The sequence below is a fragment of the Cupressus sempervirens genome, chromosome 11 (genome assembly GCF_028749045.1).
Source record: "Cupressus sempervirens isolate cs-2001-9-10 chromosome 11, ASM2874904v1, whole genome shotgun sequence".
Lineage (NCBI taxonomy): Eukaryota > Viridiplantae > Streptophyta > Pinopsida > Cupressales > Cupressaceae > Cupressus > Cupressus sempervirens.
In genome coordinates this window covers 649,932,623-649,951,960 of record NC_143128.1, presented here as the reverse complement: position 1 = coordinate 649,951,960, position 19,338 = coordinate 649,932,623, and the positions used below count along the sequence as shown (strand labels likewise).

The following is a 19,338-nucleotide window of genomic DNA, read 5'->3' as shown; positions in this document are numbered from 1 at the left end:
TCTGTCTGCTAAAAATGTGTCTGCTGATTTTTTTGCAAGAACAACCAGAAAGAATACCGCGCAAGAAAGAACATTTCGGGAAAAAAACGTGAGTTGCAGTGATGACACCAAGAAGATTTCATGTAAAAAAATTGCTTCCAAAAAAAAACTCTTGAAATTTGCAGACCTGCGATTCTAAGAAGAAATGATCACAAAAAAACCCTAGTCGGATTTGGAGAAAAATTCTTGCAATCAAATCTTCGAGCACACCCAAGCAAGAAATTTTTAAAAATCTTATTAGTCTAAAATTTAATGAAGAAATTAAAGATTTTCAAAACCTGTTCTGAAAAATAACTATGAGAATTTCACTAATAAAAATTATTATTTTTTGATAAAAATAGCTCGGATACCATATTATGCTAAAATAATGAATGTGTTATTAAACAAAGATCATAAATGATCTATATATACAAGTACACACAAGAATGTTTCTATAAAGAACAAAGAGAGATAAATAGAAACTTTTTTAAGAGAGAGAGAAATGGTTCATATTTGAAGAGAGAGAGAATATGAAAACATAGAAAAGGAGTGACCATTAGAAATAGAAGTAAATCTATGGAAGAAAGAAACAAAAACAAAGAGATTTAACTCTAATAGTATGTTCAATACATTGGCTGTGTTTGAGGATGTACAAATCAAATACCTATCTGATATTGTAATATTTTAACTAGGATACTAGATACAATATGGTTTGCAACAACTAGTAATGAGGATCTCTAGTGGACAGCCCAACATTTCTTTCCTTGTTCTGCTTGGCAACCTCTCTCAACGATCCCTTCAACTTCATCTCATCTCCAGATTACAAAATAGGAATTGACAAGCATAGAACAAGGGAGAAGCAGAAGAACCTAATATAGAGATCAATACTGGAACAAGTAAAGTGATAGAATAGCTGCAAACTGGCAAAGTGAAGAGAGAGATGAAGAGACTGGATTTAAAAAAAATTGTGCCTCTTATCTGATTATTCCCAGAAGCTTTTTGGACTTTTTAACAAAAAATGGGAATTTTCGAGGGTTTTCTCAGTTAGTTGTTTTTGTTTGTTAAATATGTTTCTATTTCTTTCCTTCATTGTTTCTCTATATATGTAGACCATGTCTCCGTTTTGTAATCAATCATTTTTGAATAATGAATTTTTGTAACACATTTCCCACAAGCCTCGATACATTCTATTTGTGTATCTATCATGGATTCCAGATTTAGGTATGACACAACACTGATTGAAGGACTATATTCGGTTTGGGTTTGAAGCATGATGATGTACATAGTTCAATAGAACTTTAAACTGAATTTTTGAATACTTTGGTTCTTGCAAATTAAATATATAAATATATTTAAATATTTACCTGAATCTATGTCCTTTCCATTGTACACTAAATATTGTACATATATTGGATTCCATATCCTTATCTCTGCAGCTCAGTCATTATGTAATAATGTGGCTAATCTCTATCTTTTCTCATTCGTTTGCTGCTGTTACTCTGTACTTTTTACGAAAAATTGAACGTTTGGCTTCTTACAGTAGTTTCTTAAATTACGCTCTACTTTTCTTTGTACACTTTAGTTGACACTTATTTACATAGAAATGTATGAAGCTTAAGAAGATAAAGCCATCTACTCGAAAAACAAACATAGTCACAAGAAGGAAATCTTGGCACTGATAAAGATAGAAAATAGACTGGAAGAATAGATGGTTCTTAATCTTAAGCTCACCTCCCAATGATCTGATGTGAGAGAAGCAATACTGGGTTTCAGAATATCCATGGCTTTTCTGACGCTTCTATTTTTGCTTTGTTTGTAGTATTTTCCTCTTCTTTATTTGTGAAATCTCAAAGGTCCCCTTGCAACTTTTTCTGTGCCAGGATTGCATTTGCTTCTCTCCTTGTGTCATTTAAAAATTTAATTTCCACATTACTTCGAAATCTATTTTTTCTGTTACTTTGTTATATACCTTTATGGAAATTGCTCTTCATGCTTCTTTACATTTTCAAAGGATAGTCAATGTTTTTAATGAGTGGCACATATTGAACTTCTTAAATATTGCTTCTTACTCGTTGTCTATAAAGTTGGGTCTCTGAATAACAGTATGTTTTATGCTGGAACAGTGCTTGCATCTGGAATCTGATTATTCTAAAGTGAAAAAACTGATGACAAAGCTAGCGCTAATAACTGACTATGAAACCACAGTGGGGACAGTGACAAACTGCAACTTCCTTTATTGGAGAAAAGAAATGATGTCTACATGGTTTTCTATGGTGTATCCTCAGGAACAAAAAGCTCCATGGCTGCAGTATGTTTCTATTGACTTCAGAAACTTTCTGATGTCCTACAATAAGCATATGAGTTATAGATATTCTTATTGGTAAATTAGTTGCATTCGAGAAAATTAACAGTTTTGTTGCTGATTTGATGTCTCCAATCACTATTATTTGGTGCATAAAAGGTTTTTCTATATGTCCTGTTTGTGCAGATATTTAGTCAGTGCATTCTGTGATGGACTGAGGATGCTTAAAGATGTTAATGTTGATGATATATCTGTTGATTCTTGTGAAACCGAGATAGAAAGTTCTCTAACTAATGTGAGTTTGATTTAACTTATAATTTCTAACTGTTTTAATTGCTTGCATTTTCCTGTAGAGCATATAATCTATTATGATCACAGCTTTTAGTGCTATTTCTGTTCATCGTATGTACTCATTTCTGCATGAGATTGTATTGATCGTGCATTATTTTGTTTCAAATTCAGGAAATTATAGAGCCTCTCTGTAGAGATATTGAAACTGATCTCCGTCTCCATGTACACTCAGCAAATATGAAAGGATCTGTGAACGTGAATCCTACAAAGGTGTTTTTCATAATTTTCTTTGGCAGGAGTTAAAAATATTATGGTTTTGTATTATTTTTGCTGAAAAATATTCCAATTCCTTTACTTTCAGACAGGTGTTCGTGATTTATCGTGGTACTTACAGTTAAAACCATTGAGAACTTTGTCCAAGTATATTCATATAAAATCTCGCGTTGAGAGCTATTTAAATGCTGCCTTCTACAATCATGCAGCCATGGCTCCTCATAACTGGAAGGTGCACCAAAGCTATTCCCAAGATTTAAATATTGTGTTTTAGATGAATCAAATATTCTGTTTTTTGTTATCTCATTAATTTGTGTAGCAAAACACATTGTCCATTATGGTAGCAGCTGTGATATTTATTTGAAAATATTCACGCACATTCGTTTGGCAGATATATTTGGTTATTTCTTTTTTGATGTTGGAAAAGGCAGTTCAAATTTTTAAAAGACTAAAAAGGACTCGTGACTCTTGAATTTTGCATTTTCTAGCTGTTTTTATTTTCTATTTTATTGTCTTCATTTACTAGCCCAAAAGATCATCAATTTCTAAGCATACTTTTTGGGTTTTGCGATTTAATTTCAGACATATTCCGAAATGAAACACCTTGCAGAACAGAAATATGGGCTGCAGTTAGATGATATTCACCTACCTGGACAAACTTTGGAGCAGGGTGTTGACCTTCTTGACATAATGCATAATATTCATGTATTTGTAGCTTCATACACTTATAATATGAACACACAGGTACATTTTGATCTTTTTCTTCTGCTCAGTATTTTTTTTACCATTGTTATAATTCTATGTATGCTTCTGGGTGCGATTGTGTGTTGTTTTAACAGCATCAACGTTTCGGATCATACTCAATGATCCATCATCAGGATGAGAGAGCTAAGAGAACATAATGATAGGTTGCAGACTAAAGCAGAATAAAAAGAGAGAGAAGGTGGGTGGGGTGGCAAGGGGGGCAGCACACAGGTCGAGGGGGCATATCATTATGTTCTCTTAGCTCTCTCATCCTGATGATGGATCATTGAGTATGATCCGAAACGTTGATGCTGTTCAAACAACACACAATCGCACCCAGAAGCATACATAGAATAGCATGGATTGTGGAAATCTGTTACAATTTATTGTTATAATTTTCAAAGCTAGACGATATTGTTTTTCGTATATATTTCCTATGTAATATTTATGCACATTGCTATTATGGGAAGCTCAAAAACTAAAAGTCTAAAAGCTATGCTCTTCTTTCTTTTTTTTGACTGAGTTTACTGTCATTTTACATGTTCACTTTGCTATCCTATTTTTTGCTACAGATTTTATTACTGCTTTAAATAGTGCAGATAGTAGTTTGGAGAGTTTTTTTCACCAAAGCTTCTAACACACTGCATACCCTAACTTATTTGGTTGTTTTAGTTTATTCTATAGACAAATGTAAAGTAGTAATTATGATTGGGCCTTGAGTATTATACTGAGGCTAGCTCTCCTCTCTCTCTCTCTCTCTCTCTCAATAGAAGAACAAGCTTTTGATCTCTGATTGATAGTTTAGAAGATGATCTAACACAATATTTTTTTTTCAGGTCTTTATAGAGAAAGTTTCGAATGCTCTGAATCGGAAAAACCTAAATACCATTAGTGTTAAACATGTTGTGAACTCTATTTGTACACATGGGACAGGAATTATAAGCACCACTGTGAATTTCGCATACCAGTTCCTTGCTAGAAAGTTTGTTTCTTTCTCACAGTTTCTGTTGGATGACCGTATCAAATCGCTTTTGATTAAAGAATATCAGTTCTGGAAAGTAAGTGCCATTCTCATATATTTTTTCAGTGTTCATTGGATTCTCACATTTTAAATACTCTTAGCAGTAGATACTATGCCCTCTTTTCTTTATAGCGTAACTATAGCTAACAAAATCTTGTGGTAAAAAGGCCCTTTTCATCAGCCCAAACTTCCTTTGCTTAATTTAAAAATTTGGTGAGACCTTGTGATAGACTGGTGTCTAAGGTAGCTGTAGATGAGGGGATTGTAATCAGTTTGTGGAAAGCTTGTTAAACACAACGGACATAAAAGTGGCAAAATGTGTGAAATGGTTTATTGACATAATGTTAGATTTTAGGCGACCTCTATGATAAAACATGAGCATATTTATTTATCCCTTAACAACCTTTGTTATCAGTTGAATCCAAGGATCCAATTCTCGCTTCTTTATAATGTAAATCCCATGAATCCTGTGTCATCAGACAAATCACAAACCAAAGAATTTTTCATGTGTTGACTTAACAATGAACCCAACAACAAATGACTATTGTAGAACTGTCAGCCTCTCTCAGTGCTCTCTCATTTTGTACTGTCAAACGGAACATGTTATCTCTGCTTTAGTCTTTTTCTTACGTGCCTTTGCCCTATCAATTTTCTTATTCCATAATTTGGAGCCCTATCTACCAGAGCAGCTTTAGCCAAGGTATCTGAGAAAGCCTTTCAGCATTGCAGTCCTTGCAATTATAATCCGCTTAAAGGTCCCTGTATATGTCGACCATCTCCTTATATGTATGATCCAACTCTCCCATGCCCTTCTTTTGTTACCACTGTTGCACATACATTTCCCAGATCATCTGCACTCTCCAATCTAACTGGATCTTCCTTTATGAGGCTTTGATACCATTTTAATGTAGTTAGATTTATAATATGAATCGCAGAGACCAAACTTCAAAGGGCAAAGCATTAATAGATTACGATACTCTTCTTGCTCGATCAGTTTGGATATAAATATTGAATTGAGAGTCATGTCATGAGGGGACATGTCTCCACAAAGTGGAGCCATGTCCACTCGTGACATGCCTTTTAAATATAAACAAATAGTTATCCAAGTAACCCCTGATCCCAATCGGGATTAGAGATGGTAATTACTTGACCAATATACATGACAAGTCATTGATCTGCAAATCAGGAATCAATAAGTCTTTGATCATTACTCAATCTATACCATGACTTGATTAATATCAATGCATTCGATCATTACACGATCTTGGCAAGGGAAGAGACAATAATCAAGAGCACAATTTGCTAGTGCAGATTACAATATAGTTGGATCTATTTTGATCAGATATAGATGTTAATAATGATCATGTATATAGTGAGTTCAATTTGATACAAGAATGATATTATTTCCAAAACATACGAAATAATGATTCTACTGATACAAGAATATGGATGTATGTATGTATGTCAATTCATACAGTGAACTGTCATACACACACACACATGCATATATATATATATATATATATATGTATGTACATATGTACATACATATACATATGTATATGTATGTACATATGTACATACATATACTTATGTATATGTATATATATACATCTATATATATATATACATGTGTATATATATACACATGTATATGTGTATATATAGAATTAAATTAATAGTCATTCTTATATCTGACTGAAGCTACTTTTTTTAACAGTATAGAATGCCGACTTCAGGGGTACCTTTCATATATCATAGCACACGCTTTTTTGCAACCTAGTGTCTAGCTTTTGTAGCATTCATGAAATGAGAGATGTAGATCAACGTATCTGATGTTGAGTCTAGTTGCGGTGAGATAGATGAGGTTGTCCATTAGTTGCTTGTATGCTAATTCAACCATCACAAGTTATTTAGATGTCATTGACAGTTTGAACGCTTTCTCCATAGGTGTAGATGCAGGTTTGCAATCATGCATCCAAAATTTATCCAATGGACTTTTGGTATACTTTCATTGAAAAATTAATATATTACTACCCATCTACCAAACCTCTACTTTGGGACAATGATAGAGAAGTCCCAAAATCCATCATATTAAAAGTCTAGTACAAATTTTGTTTGACTTGGTTGACCAAATGTGTTATACTACCAACAATGATCAGATCACCAACATAGATGACAAGAATAAGAATCTGACCCCTAGCACGCTTGACATAGAGATTAGGATCAGAAGGACTCTGCTGAAACACTTGATCAATCAAATACCTATCAATCTTGATGTACCATGCAGGTAGTACAATATCATTTAAATCCCTTCCATCAAGTGATTGAGTTGAAGTTGAACATAAAAATATGTAGCCTTTAGAGGTTAAACCTTAGGATGCAATACAAGAGAAGGCTGGAATAACCATCACTGTTCTTACAACAACATATCTCGACTGAATATGAGATGATTAGTATTAAGATCAATCAACTGATATGCCTTATGATCATCATTGTACCTTGTGAACATCAATTTTTGAGTCGTGGAATCTTGTTTGGTGCACTTGGTTTGTAGAATGCAAACATAATTTGTATAGTCAAGAACCTTTAGATGACTAATTTTGGGCTTCTATCTTGCTTTGACCTTTTTACATTGTTATGCTACTAAAATGGGGGCCCCCTTTTTTTGCTTGTAGTCATAGGGTTTTGTCAGTAAAAGTGTTGTCTCGAAGTTTAAAATTTTGAGTGGTTAGCTTTTCAAGTTATTAGGATTGCAAGTGCGAACAAGTGTTAATGGGATAATTAAGCTTGTCAATACCCTAAAATGACTTGTTAATAACAAGATCATGCATAATAAGTCCAAAGTCCCAATGAAAGTCGATTTCCAAAAATTGTACAAAATTCTTATGAAAATCATGGTTTCACTTAGAAAATGCACAAAGTTCCTATGAAAATAGATTTTCCAATGCAAAAATGGCCAAATTCTAGATGGAAGGTGAATTTCTCCTTTAGAAATGTATAAAGTCTCTATAGGAGTCAAATTTCCACTTCTGGGTATTAAAAGCAAGTCAAAAGGCTGAAAAGTCCCTATCCAAGTTGTTTTTCTACCAGCTCAATACTTGAAAATTTAGATAAATGACTGGAGTGGAAAGTCGTTGTGGAAAGGGAATGTCCCCTTTGTCCATGAGACAGTGATTTCTCCACTAGTTTAACACCTAGAGTGTTTTTTGAGCTCAAAATGAGGGAAGCCTTATAGTTTCTAGCATGTCCTTCTAAAACCTAACTCTCGACTTGAAGAATAATGAACCCCATTTGCCCTTGTACTCATTTGATTTCCCCTTGTCCATGAGGAGGTTGATTTTCCTCTTGGAAATTGATGCAAGTGATGGAGAAAATGAAGTATTGAAGTGAGATTTGTCAATGTATGATTTGAATTTCCCATTTGGGACAAATGGACAAATGAATGAAATTTGAAAGGAGCTCAATTGTTCCTATCTAGATCAAATGTTCCCCTTTGGATAATAAGTGAATTAACAAACCAAGTGTCATTGCATGGTTCAAATTTTCACCAAGTGAACATGTTATCTTGGACAATGGATTTCATGAAGGTTGATATTGTCCTTAAAGCAATCAAATTTCCCTTGATGACTATAAAAAAATTCAAGGGCAATAAAAGGAAATTCAAGTTACAAGAGTTTTAGGACATTAAGAGGCAAAAATAATTTTTCCCACATTGGCTGTCTAGATGCAATGCAATGCTATAACTCCTTTAAGAAACATTCAAACTAAAAATTGAAATACAGCTTCAAGGAGTTGATTGGAGCTAGATGATCCAAGGAAGATTATAAAGTCTAGCAATCAACGATTCTATGAAGGCTGAAAATGGAGAAAGAGTGAGCTAATAAACATGTAAGGGTCTGATGTTAGCAGAGGCTGCATACACCAAGATTTGATCACAACCACAATAGGGGTGACTTCCATAAAAGGAGAATTAGAAGTTCAAAGGTTTTATGAAATGATCGCCCCAAGCCCAAAACTCAAGTTTGTTTGAGTTCTCATCAAGACATGAGCAATTTTGAAGAAAAATATTAAAGAGGCACTAAAGTCGGTGTATGAGGCAAGTGATTTCTCATGATCAAATTGGCATGTGGCCATGAACACATAGGAGATAAACTCTTGATTTGTATTTATAGTAGGTTGGGACTTCTGTCGAGACCTTCCTAATATAGATTGCATGGCTACAAATCACTTCTTGCAATCTATCTTTATTTGACCATAATTATGACAAGGCATTGAACACTCTTCTTCTTTGAAGATACTAGAGGTGTACTTGGTGATTTTTGCTGGGATGACTATTTACCTTTGTTCTTGTTTGAGGCTTTGCACCTATTTTGGGGAGGATGAGTTAGTATTGCTTTCAAATTTTTGATCCCATCTATCTTGCTGCAAAAGCTTATTGAAGAGATTAGGTTACTTCAGTTCAACACTAGTAGGAGTGATATTGAGCGTCTCAATGAAATTCTTGTAGGATTTGGGTAGGCTTTTCAACATGATCACTATTGTATCTTCTGCGTCCATCTTGCAACCAATAGCCTCTAGCTAGTCACAAATGTCCTTGATCTTCGTGAGATGTGCCTAGGGAGACATCTTCTTATCCATTATGACAAAAGATGACATATTCTTCATAAAGAAAGCTCATCTCTTGTTAGATGTCTAATGCAGATCCTTCAAGCATTCTCAAAAACCTTATAGTTGTTTTTCCATAAGGCACCTGAAAGAGCTGAGCATCTATAACAAAAAGTTTGATATGCGTTATGGCTTCCCTTTTACACTTATAAATTTTTTCATGTTTTTCTCTAGCTTTTGTAGGATGTGTTTCCGTACCCAAAACGAACTTGTCAAGGCATTTATATTCAAATATTGCCATCATGCGTTGCTTCTAGGTGTTGTAGTTGTAGTCATTGAAGCTTTGATTGTGTTCCAACATAATGTTGGACAAAGATGCCATCACAAGGGTCAACCTTGTGAAGGCACAAAAATCGAGGCAAACATTATTTATCAACCAACAAAGTTACCAAGAACAAACACACTGCAAGAAAGGACATGGGATGATGAACCTTAAAATAAATTTCGTTAGAAAAGCTTCTTTTACAATGAGATCAGTCAAACCCTAGATACAAAATCCCAAGTTGTGGCATACTGTACAGAAAACTCTAGGATTTTTGGAGAAATCCTAAATGCGGTAGAAACCCTTTGTATCTCAAAAAAATGCACACAAATTTCTCAGAAAATACACAATCCATGTTTTGATAACCCTACATTTGCATCTTAGCATCTCTAAAAATCACGGCAGAAAAAATGATCTACTGCTAATAAGATGGGTTGTCGGTGCTAAAAATACTTGAACAGATCACATTAAAAAATGAACAAATCGCAGCTGAAATTCGCATGTGTATCTATGCAGAGGTTGGGTTGTGAAAACATGGAAAATCACATCAAAAACACAAAAACTATTGGCTATTACATTTGGGTTAAATACAAAAAAGGCGAATGCAAATCTTATTAAAAACCTTAGACTGCATGATTGAAAGAAAAAAAAACCAGAAAAAGGTTGCACAAAGTCTTCAAAAAAACTCTTGCTAAAGAAGGCTCGTGATTTCCATCATTAAAAATTGCTGAGAAAAACACCTGCAGCTAGAAAACTCTTGAATCTTTATGATTTGTTTTTCTCATGTGATATTGAAACATGAATTACGGAAAATATTGCCCAACAAATGATTGCTCTGATAGAAAACCTAAATGACTATTAATAGAAGTATCTAAAAGACTGGCTAAAAATAGCAAAAGATTCTAAAATACTGGAAGATACTAAAACATTTTAATACCAACAGCCTTGGAAAGTGTTTCTAGGCACTTAGGATGTTATTGGAAATTGATTTCTCATACTTTATCCCAACTTTTGTTTCTAACAAGTTCAAAAGGAAGGAGACATTCATTCATGGTAGTAAATATGACGTTTGAATACAAGAATAAATTAATTGAATTTCCACCTACAAGTAGAGTGCTTAGGTAAATAGTGGATGACTTGTGAGTTATAAATTTGTTTCTTTTGGCATTTACCAAGTTGGTTGGCTGGGATAGTGAGAACAAAGACACTTGCTATGGATTTGGTTTGCTCTTCATATTTCAGGAAGCAATCCAAAGGTTGGAGGAAATTGAAATGGGAAGAGGCATCTTGGGCACCATCTTTGATGCTTTTCAGCTTTTCCTGTGTTTCATTAACTCTTTAATTGGGGCCTTGAAGAATGGTAAAGTTTGGTAAAACAAGAGAGGAATGGAATAAACATGTTGAAGAGATGCATGGATAGGTTAGAGAGCTGGATGTATTGAGATGATACAAAATAAGAAAATGGAAGTATGGCTGTGTAATATTGCTTTAAAGTTTAAACAATATTTTCCAAAAGTGTTTCTCCTTGTAAATCTTGTGTGTTATGTGTTGCTGTAATCGTGTTTGTTAATTATTTTAATGTGCTTATTTAGATCTATTAATCTCGTCATGATAGTTCTTTATTGTAGTACTTTAAGCCTTGTATCACACCAATTGGTTACATAGCTTGATAACTAAGATTTAATATAAAGCATTGGATTAGAGGGTGCAGTTTACCAACAATTGGAATTTAGATCAAGATTGGTGTAAGAGTTATTGGACTTGTAAAAAGTGGTTTTAAACCTTTCTTGTATTGAGGAGGCTTGTAGATTGTAGTGGATGTTCTATGTGTGAACATTGTTTTGTAGATCTGTGAGATTGTAACCATGAGACTAACTTTCAAATCTAAGATGGAGGGTTTTAGTGAGATCTTTGTTGGGTGTTGAAAACTCATGGTTAAAACTTAACTATGACCCAACCTCTATAATTGAGTTGCTTCTAAACCTTACTGTTTATGTTCCACCTGTCCTATCTCCTCTGGAAATCTTCTCAACAAATCAACCAGCATACTCATTTTTTGTTAACCAAGATACCAATGATTCTTATCTGTACATTAATCTTCCTCCTTTCCATGTGTGTGTTTCTCTCTCCACCTCCTTTGAATCTTCGCATCTCATTGAACCAACTTCTTTCCACTCATAATGTTCATGAGAAGCATTTCAAGTTTAACAATTCTAATATGCTTGACCTATGTCACAAGCTTCCAGTTTAAGTTTGTGTTTGACAACAATAAAATTTGGATGAAGTTCAACAAGGTGAAAAAAATTGTGATTAAATCAGCGTTTTATAAATCTGATTGTTTTAATATAAGTTATATATCCATAAAATTGAAATAGTATTATTTCAAACTTGACTACATGATAATAAATTCAAAAACATCATGATAAAAGTATGTATAAATTTTTAATTTAAATATTACTAATATATAAATAATCTATATTACAAGTAAAAATCTAGACTTAATAATTGAATAAATGAATTGCAAGCGTTTAAAAAATTAAATTTTAGGACATCAAATTTTATTTAAAAACAAAAATCGAAACAAGCAAGACCTAAAAAATCAAAATCTAAATACCAAAGTCATTGCTCCTCTCTACACTTGGAATAGAAGTCAACTAATTATCAGGGTTACAAAACCATAAAATCCTTATCCGTCTTTTGAGGAGTGTTGTTCATTTTGTTCATTTTTTGCAAACTTACTGATTATCATTGCCTTGTTGGAGTGGTGAAGTGCTTTTGCTTCCATTGTTGTATCCTTGACTATAGTTATTGTGTGTCTTTCGTTTTGAAGGAAAATGTCCATTGGTTCATTGTCTACTGGTGTGAACGAAACTGTTGCGGGAGGTGCTAGTAGAGGGCAAAGAGGGTTCAAAACTATTCGGGAAATTTTTGGCATGAACAAGAATGATATTTTACTATGTTACACAAGAATGTGTTCTTTTCCATATCCCTATCCTCATCTCCGAAATGCCACGGAACATTCTGAAAACCAACATAACTAAGTATTTTTCTTAAGACGACAAAGTTACAAATCTAAGTGGACTTTGACACTGACTAATGTTTCTAAGCTGGCACTATGTCGAATCTATATTTCATGCATGCATCAAAGTGTTGGAGTTGTAGGCTTACTTTTTGTCTTAGACAAGCCATTTTCTGATTTCATCATAAATATTGTCAAGAAAAGCATTTTTTTAAAATTACATATTATATGTGTGTGTATTTGTATATTGTCGTCCCCTATGTTTGGCCCTCAAGGAAACGTCTTGGAAATCTGTCTCCGCTGTCCCCATCCCTAAATGTCGTGGAACATGTTTTTTTACGGTTCCTAACTTGACAGATCACCGCTCTGTCATATTGAACCCTTCAAGACGGTAGGATACACTGGTCTGATATTAGTGTAATATGCTGCCCTATTTTGCCTTTTCTTGGTGGTTTGCAGTGGTTGTTAGATGATAGGCAAAGTGCAGATAATAAAGTAACTTGCAGCAAATTAACAACTCAGAATTCTACATAACTCATAAATACTAAAATATATGAAACTAAAAATTACAAATTTTGTTTCTTATCTAAAAATACACTTTAAAAAAATCAAAAGCAGATCAAATAATTAACTGCCATTATATATCTTATTCAAAGATACCCAAAAAATGCAACATTGAAGTAATGTGAACTGTTCATAAAATTTGCAAACTATCACTGTTGAAGTTTAGCATCAGTCAAAGTAATACCGAGCATCTGAATCTGGTTCAATACATTATGCTGTAAATAAAATGATATATACCTATATATATACATACACATATACGACTACATATATATAAAAGTTATATACCTATATATATACATACACATATACGACTATATATATATATATATATATATATATAAAAGTGTTACATGTTTATGTTTCAGATCGGGCTTCACTTGTTACTGTCACCGATTCATATTGGGTTGTATTGATATTGAGACATCTGTATTATCACTGATCAAGTATCGGGCTCCATTTCATATTACCATCAATATATATTAAGTGTTTTACTAAATGATATTATCGGGCATGATTAGTCATCGACAGATTACTATTATGCACCAGTTGGATTATTGACCAATGGTCATGCCCACATGGACATGACCCCTCGTGTTATATATATTCACTCATCGATGGGACAAAATAATATCAATAACAGTCATACTTGCAGTCCCAGGATCAACAGTCATATGCATTGCAGATTATCAAATACCACTTAATCAGTACTTGACATTCAATATAAAGATTATTGGAGCATTGAAGACCAACCAAAGTTGCAGACCTGCTGAACACAAACAAGATCAAGTAAGGACAAGTCTGAAATATAAACAGTTTGAGAATTATATTATTTCTATCAGAGATCCTATGCATTAACATGTGTTGGTGTAATGAAGTATTTACTAGTTACACTTTACTTAAGTTTACTTAGGTTAATGCATTAGCATATTAGTTTTCATGTAGACACCTAGGAGTTTGCATATTCACATGAGTTGTCATGTAGACAACATAGTAGTTTGCACTCCAATTAAGTGCATATTGTTTACTACATCTCTTTATGAGATACACCTATGCATTTTTATCCTCTTATTGTTGCACATAAATACATGCACAATGGAGGATAATCCACTCTTGGTGGACATGTGCTTAGTTGTTATACTTATCTTTTTGCTGACTCCTAGTCATATCAATTGCCTTTATATACAAGGCACTTCTATGATGTATTCATCCAAATATCTGATATCCATTATCATTTTGATCATTATTGAGATTCTCATTTGATCACTACTTGTCTCTCTTGTGCTATCTATTGAGCTTCTTGATCTTGGCATTGAATTATTGCCTTAGGCAAATTCTTACAACATGGTGTCAAAGCCATCTTAATAAGAAATTCTATTATTTAAAATTAAAACTAAAATCTTAGATTTCAATGTTAGAATTTTTATTCTCTAAATCAAAGTGGTTAATCACATAAGATTAGAGGATAGACTTGAGGGAGCATCAAACTTTTCATCATGGAAAATTTGAGTCATGATAGTACCAAGAGAAATAGAATTAGAAGAGTACATAGAATAAAACAAATCTATTCCTGAAAATGAACCAGATAAAATAACATGGAAAAGACACAACAACAAGGCCATGAAAATTATTATAGACTCGGTGAAGGATCATATTCTTCCTTCTATATGTATGTTCCTAAGGTGAACTTGGCCTGTAGGTGATCTCGATCCATAGGCAATTACTTAGGTAGTCTTGTCGTGTACTCCCAGTAGCAAATGCTTCAGGTAGTTCTCCCTTTGTGCTTTGGGTAGTCTTTCCAGTGCCTGAGGTAGTTCTCCTCCGTGCCTGAGGTAGTCTTTCCATTGCCTCGGGTAGTTCTCATCCGTGCCTCGGGTATTTTTTCCAGTGCCTTAGGTAGTTCTCCTCCTGCCTCGGGTAGTCTTTCCAGTGCCTTAGGTTGTGTGCCATACGATGTCAATGTGGAGGATGGAAAGGCCGTACGTACCATATTGGCCATACAGTATGTTGGGGTCTGACCATACAGGCAGTGGGAAGCTGTATGGTAGACAAGGCTAGGAATGTCGTACGGTGTCAAGGCCGTATGGCAGCTTTAGTCGAGGCCGTACGGGATCAGTCTGTACAGTAGCCTTATTGTGACAAGGTACAGCTTGCAAGTCGTGGCTTGTCGAGAAGTTACTGTCAATGGGCTGCATGCGATTCCGAAGATGAACAATATTTGATAAGAAATCTAGATATGCAAACAAGAGATACCAACAAAGTTGCTCCACAAAATATATTGATATTTTCCAGAATCAAATCAAGAAATACACAGACGGAATAGGGTGAGGGTTGATTCCCACTGAAACTGAGACAAGCCAAATAGGGAAGGTCTTTCACTTCCAAAATGACAAATAATAGAGAACTCCAACAAGAATTCGCAGTACACAGAAAATAATCCAAAGGCATACCTAAAGACTACCTACAAGCCGTGCTTAAATACTCGTTGGGAAACTTTCTGAGGGTGTACAAAGATAGCCTACGACGACACAAACTATAGAAACAAAATAAAAATGGGTCTGAGATATATTAAATCAATCAGCCCATTAATAGCTTTAGTCGAGGACGTACGGGATCAGTCCGTACAGTAGCCTTATTGTGACAAGGTACAGCTTGCAAGTCGTGGCTTGTCGGGAAGTTACTGTCAATGGGCTGCATACGATTTCGAAGATGAACAATATTTGATAAGAAATCTAGATATGCAAACAAGAGATACCAACAAAGTTGCTCCACAAAATATATTGATATTTTCCAGAATCAAATCAAGAAATACACAGACGGAATAGGGTGAGGGTTGATTCTCACTAAAATTGAGACAAGCCAAATAGGGAAGGTCTTTCACTTCCAAAATGACAAATAATAGAGAACTCCAACAAGAATTCGCAGTACACAGAAAATAATTCAAAGGCATACCTAAAGACTACCTACAAGCCATGCTTAAATACTCGTTGGGAAACTTTCTGAGGGTGTACAAAGATAGCCTATGGCGATACAAACTATAGAAACAAAATAAAAATGGGTCCGAGATATATTAAATCAATCAGCCCATTAACACAGTTTAATTAAATACATTTATTTTATGACGAGGACATTACACTATATCGAGTCTTAACACTGCTTTTGAGATGTTCTCCATTATAAGAATAGTTTCGAAATTAATAACACAAGTAGATTGCTAACATTGAAGCAAGATCTACTATATGTCAAGATGAATAATGCAGAAACTGTTATGTCCTATTTCCTAAGAATCTCATAATTAAAAGATCAACTTGCGACCATTGGAAATGAAGTAGATGACAAAGAACTTAGCTTTGTAGCCCTAAAAGGACTACCACTGTTTTGGGAGACATTTATTTGTGGACTAAGTTCTCGACCAGATCTTTCTAACTTTGAACTACTCAAAAACGAATGCACTCAAGAAAAGTCGATTAATTACGAGAGGAATCATTTCAAATCAAGAGGGAGAATTTCAAGCTCTTCAAGCGAGTACCAATAATAAGGGAAAAAGAAAGGGAATTCATGAAGAAAACAAGGAATTCAACAAATCATACAGGAAAAGAGATTGGTCCGAAGTACAATGCTTCAAATGTGACAAATTCGGTCACACTCATAACTTCTGTCCAGAGCGGGAAAAAATTCAAGCAGCCCTAGCATAAGTTAAGTAGGAAAAGGATGAAAATTTGGCATTTTAAATTGTTGAACAAAGAGATAAAATGGAACGAGAATCCCATAGTGAGGAATCAGAGGGAGAGTGATACATTTCCAAAGTTTGAATACATAAGTGACATATGCAATGTTGTACTCAGATAAATCAGTTATCTATAAATTTAGTTTTTGAGTCAAAGTTATGGTATATCAAGATTGATGAGCAAACAACAGATATTCTTATTGAACCTCTTGCCAATGTTAAATTGGAAAATTTCAGAGGTAAACTTGATCAAATTGTAATTTTTGAATATTGAATTTAAGTTTCAATTTATGTGTGTGTTTATGCTTCTATGGTTTTTTAGTTGCATTAGATATGTAATGAAAGGTGACAATCTTTCTAGACATATATATTTAGAAGGTAATCTTTGTAAGGTGACGATCTTGCAAATGATAGGCCTGTTATTATGACAGTTTGATTCAGACATGCCGAAAGTCATGAATAACAAATGCATTATGATTACTCTAGATATTGTTTTGGACAATTAGAGATCATAATATATGCTATGATAATGTTCATAGCATGGTGATTTAAATTATTTGACGAGTCTCTAGTTTTAGAGTGGTAGTGTCAAATAATGTGTAATGTGTAGATATTCTAATGTCTGATTTCATTATTACTTGTCCCTTGCTAAAGAGGGAGTGTTGAAGTTTAGCATTAGTCAAAATAATACTGAGCATCTGAATCTGGTTCAATACATTATGCTGTAAATAAAATGAAATGTATCTCTATATATAAACACATACATACACATATACAATTATATGCATATGTGTGTGTGTGTGTGTGTATATATATATATATATATACATATACATATACAAGTGTTACATGTTTATGATTTAGATCGGGCTTCACTTGTTACTATCACCAATTCCTATTGGGTTGTATTGATATTGAGACATCTGTTTTATCATCGATCAAGTATTAGGCTCCATTTCATATTACCATCGACATATATCAAGTGTTGTATTAAATGATATTATCGGGCATGATTAGTCATCGACAGATTACTATTGTGCACCCTTGGATTACTGACCAACGGTCATGCCCACATAGGGTCATGGCCATGTAGAGTCATTCCCCTATGGGGACCCCTCATGTGTTAGATATATTCACTCATTGATGGGACAAAGCAATATCAATAACAGTCATACTTGCAGTCCCAGGATCAACGGTCATATATATTGCAGATTATCAAATACCACTTAATCAGTACTTGACGTTCAATATAAAGATTATTGGAGCATTGAAGACCAACCAAAGTTGCAGACCTGCTGCAAACAAACAAGATCAAGTAAGTACAAGTCTGAAATATAAACAGTCTGAGAATTATATTATTTCTATCAGAGATCCTATGCATTAACAATCACTCCCAAAATGAATGATGTCAAAATCCAAAAAATCCAGCAGTGATAAAAAAGCTTATAACAATGTAGTTCCTGACTCCAAATACCCCAAATTGCTGAAGCATTTACCAAAACCCTAGCCAACCAGCTCTAGTAACCTCATGTCCCTCCAAACAAATGTATAACCGGCCTTGAGAAAGCTACAACTAGCAAAAAAAAAAGAATGAACAAGAAGCTGTCATCTTAATTGTCTTCAGTCAGCCTCTAACAATCGGATATGCAATAAAAATCTGTAAAAATTGAAATGAAATTTCACAATTATGCTCACCTGTGACCTCTAAGATGAAATCACCAAGATATTCTCTGGATGGTGTCTCTGAATAACATTGGCAATTTCGGCTGCAAGGGGTTTTGTCCTCACAAACCCTAGAAGAACAATCTCCTCCAAGACAAGAAACAATATGCAAAATATCTAGTCAATGGGGTTGTGTGCAAATGACAAAGCCATAAGGTTCTTACATTGGAGATCCATGTTTGAATCCTCCAAAGTGACAGCTGCGTGGTCTTTGTGACTTCAGTTGATTCTGTGGCTTCTAAGTGGTTTATGTTGAATGGGGAGGAGGTCCCCCTTGTAACCTTAATTCGGGTGCTGGCTCTTCCAGCTATTAATGTACCAACAAATATGCAAAATATCAAACTCAACATACAAAACGAGTTTCATAAAATTGCTTTTATAATCCTCACAAAAAATCGGCCCTCTTCAGCATTTTTCTTTTAATTTAATGGAAGTTATTTTTTAATATTTTAACGATGTCCAAACACAAAAATGCCCCGTTCATCTCAAAAAAATCTTCTTTCACTTTCTCATTGGCCCCTATAATCCCTTAAATACATTAAACTAATCATCAAATTTAATTTTTAATTTAGCTTTGTTAATTAATAACTCATTGATATTTTATTAGATCCATTGGACCATATAAAATGCTGAGATAGTCATCAGTGCTGAATCCACTGTGACAATAGTAAAAAATGTGACCCTGTTAGCTGGTTTAGTTGGCATTCAAAACTGACTTACTAGAAAT

General features: G+C 34.1%; 1 protein-coding gene across 4 annotated transcripts in view; it reads left to right on the top strand.

The window, feature by feature from the left end:
* The window catches only part of LOC149531442 (uncharacterized), a 323,857-nt gene that overhangs the window by 120,462 nt on the left and 184,057 nt on the right, over positions 1-19,338 (top strand). For 3 of the 4 annotated variants that reach the window (XM_089808939.1, XM_089808937.1, XM_089808936.1), the window contains exons 16-21: positions 2,142-2,326; positions 2,507-2,615; positions 2,783-2,881; positions 2,973-3,116; positions 3,467-3,628; positions 4,465-4,686. In XM_089808939.1, coding sequence (XP_089665065.1) covers positions 2,142-2,326; positions 2,507-2,615; positions 2,783-2,881; positions 2,973-3,116; positions 3,467-3,628; positions 4,465-4,686 — 921 coding nt within the window. The remainder of the gene's footprint in view (positions 1-2,141; positions 2,327-2,506; positions 2,616-2,782; positions 2,882-2,972; positions 3,117-3,466; positions 3,629-4,464; positions 4,687-19,338) is intronic. The other variant, XM_089808938.1, reaches the window with a different exon arrangement.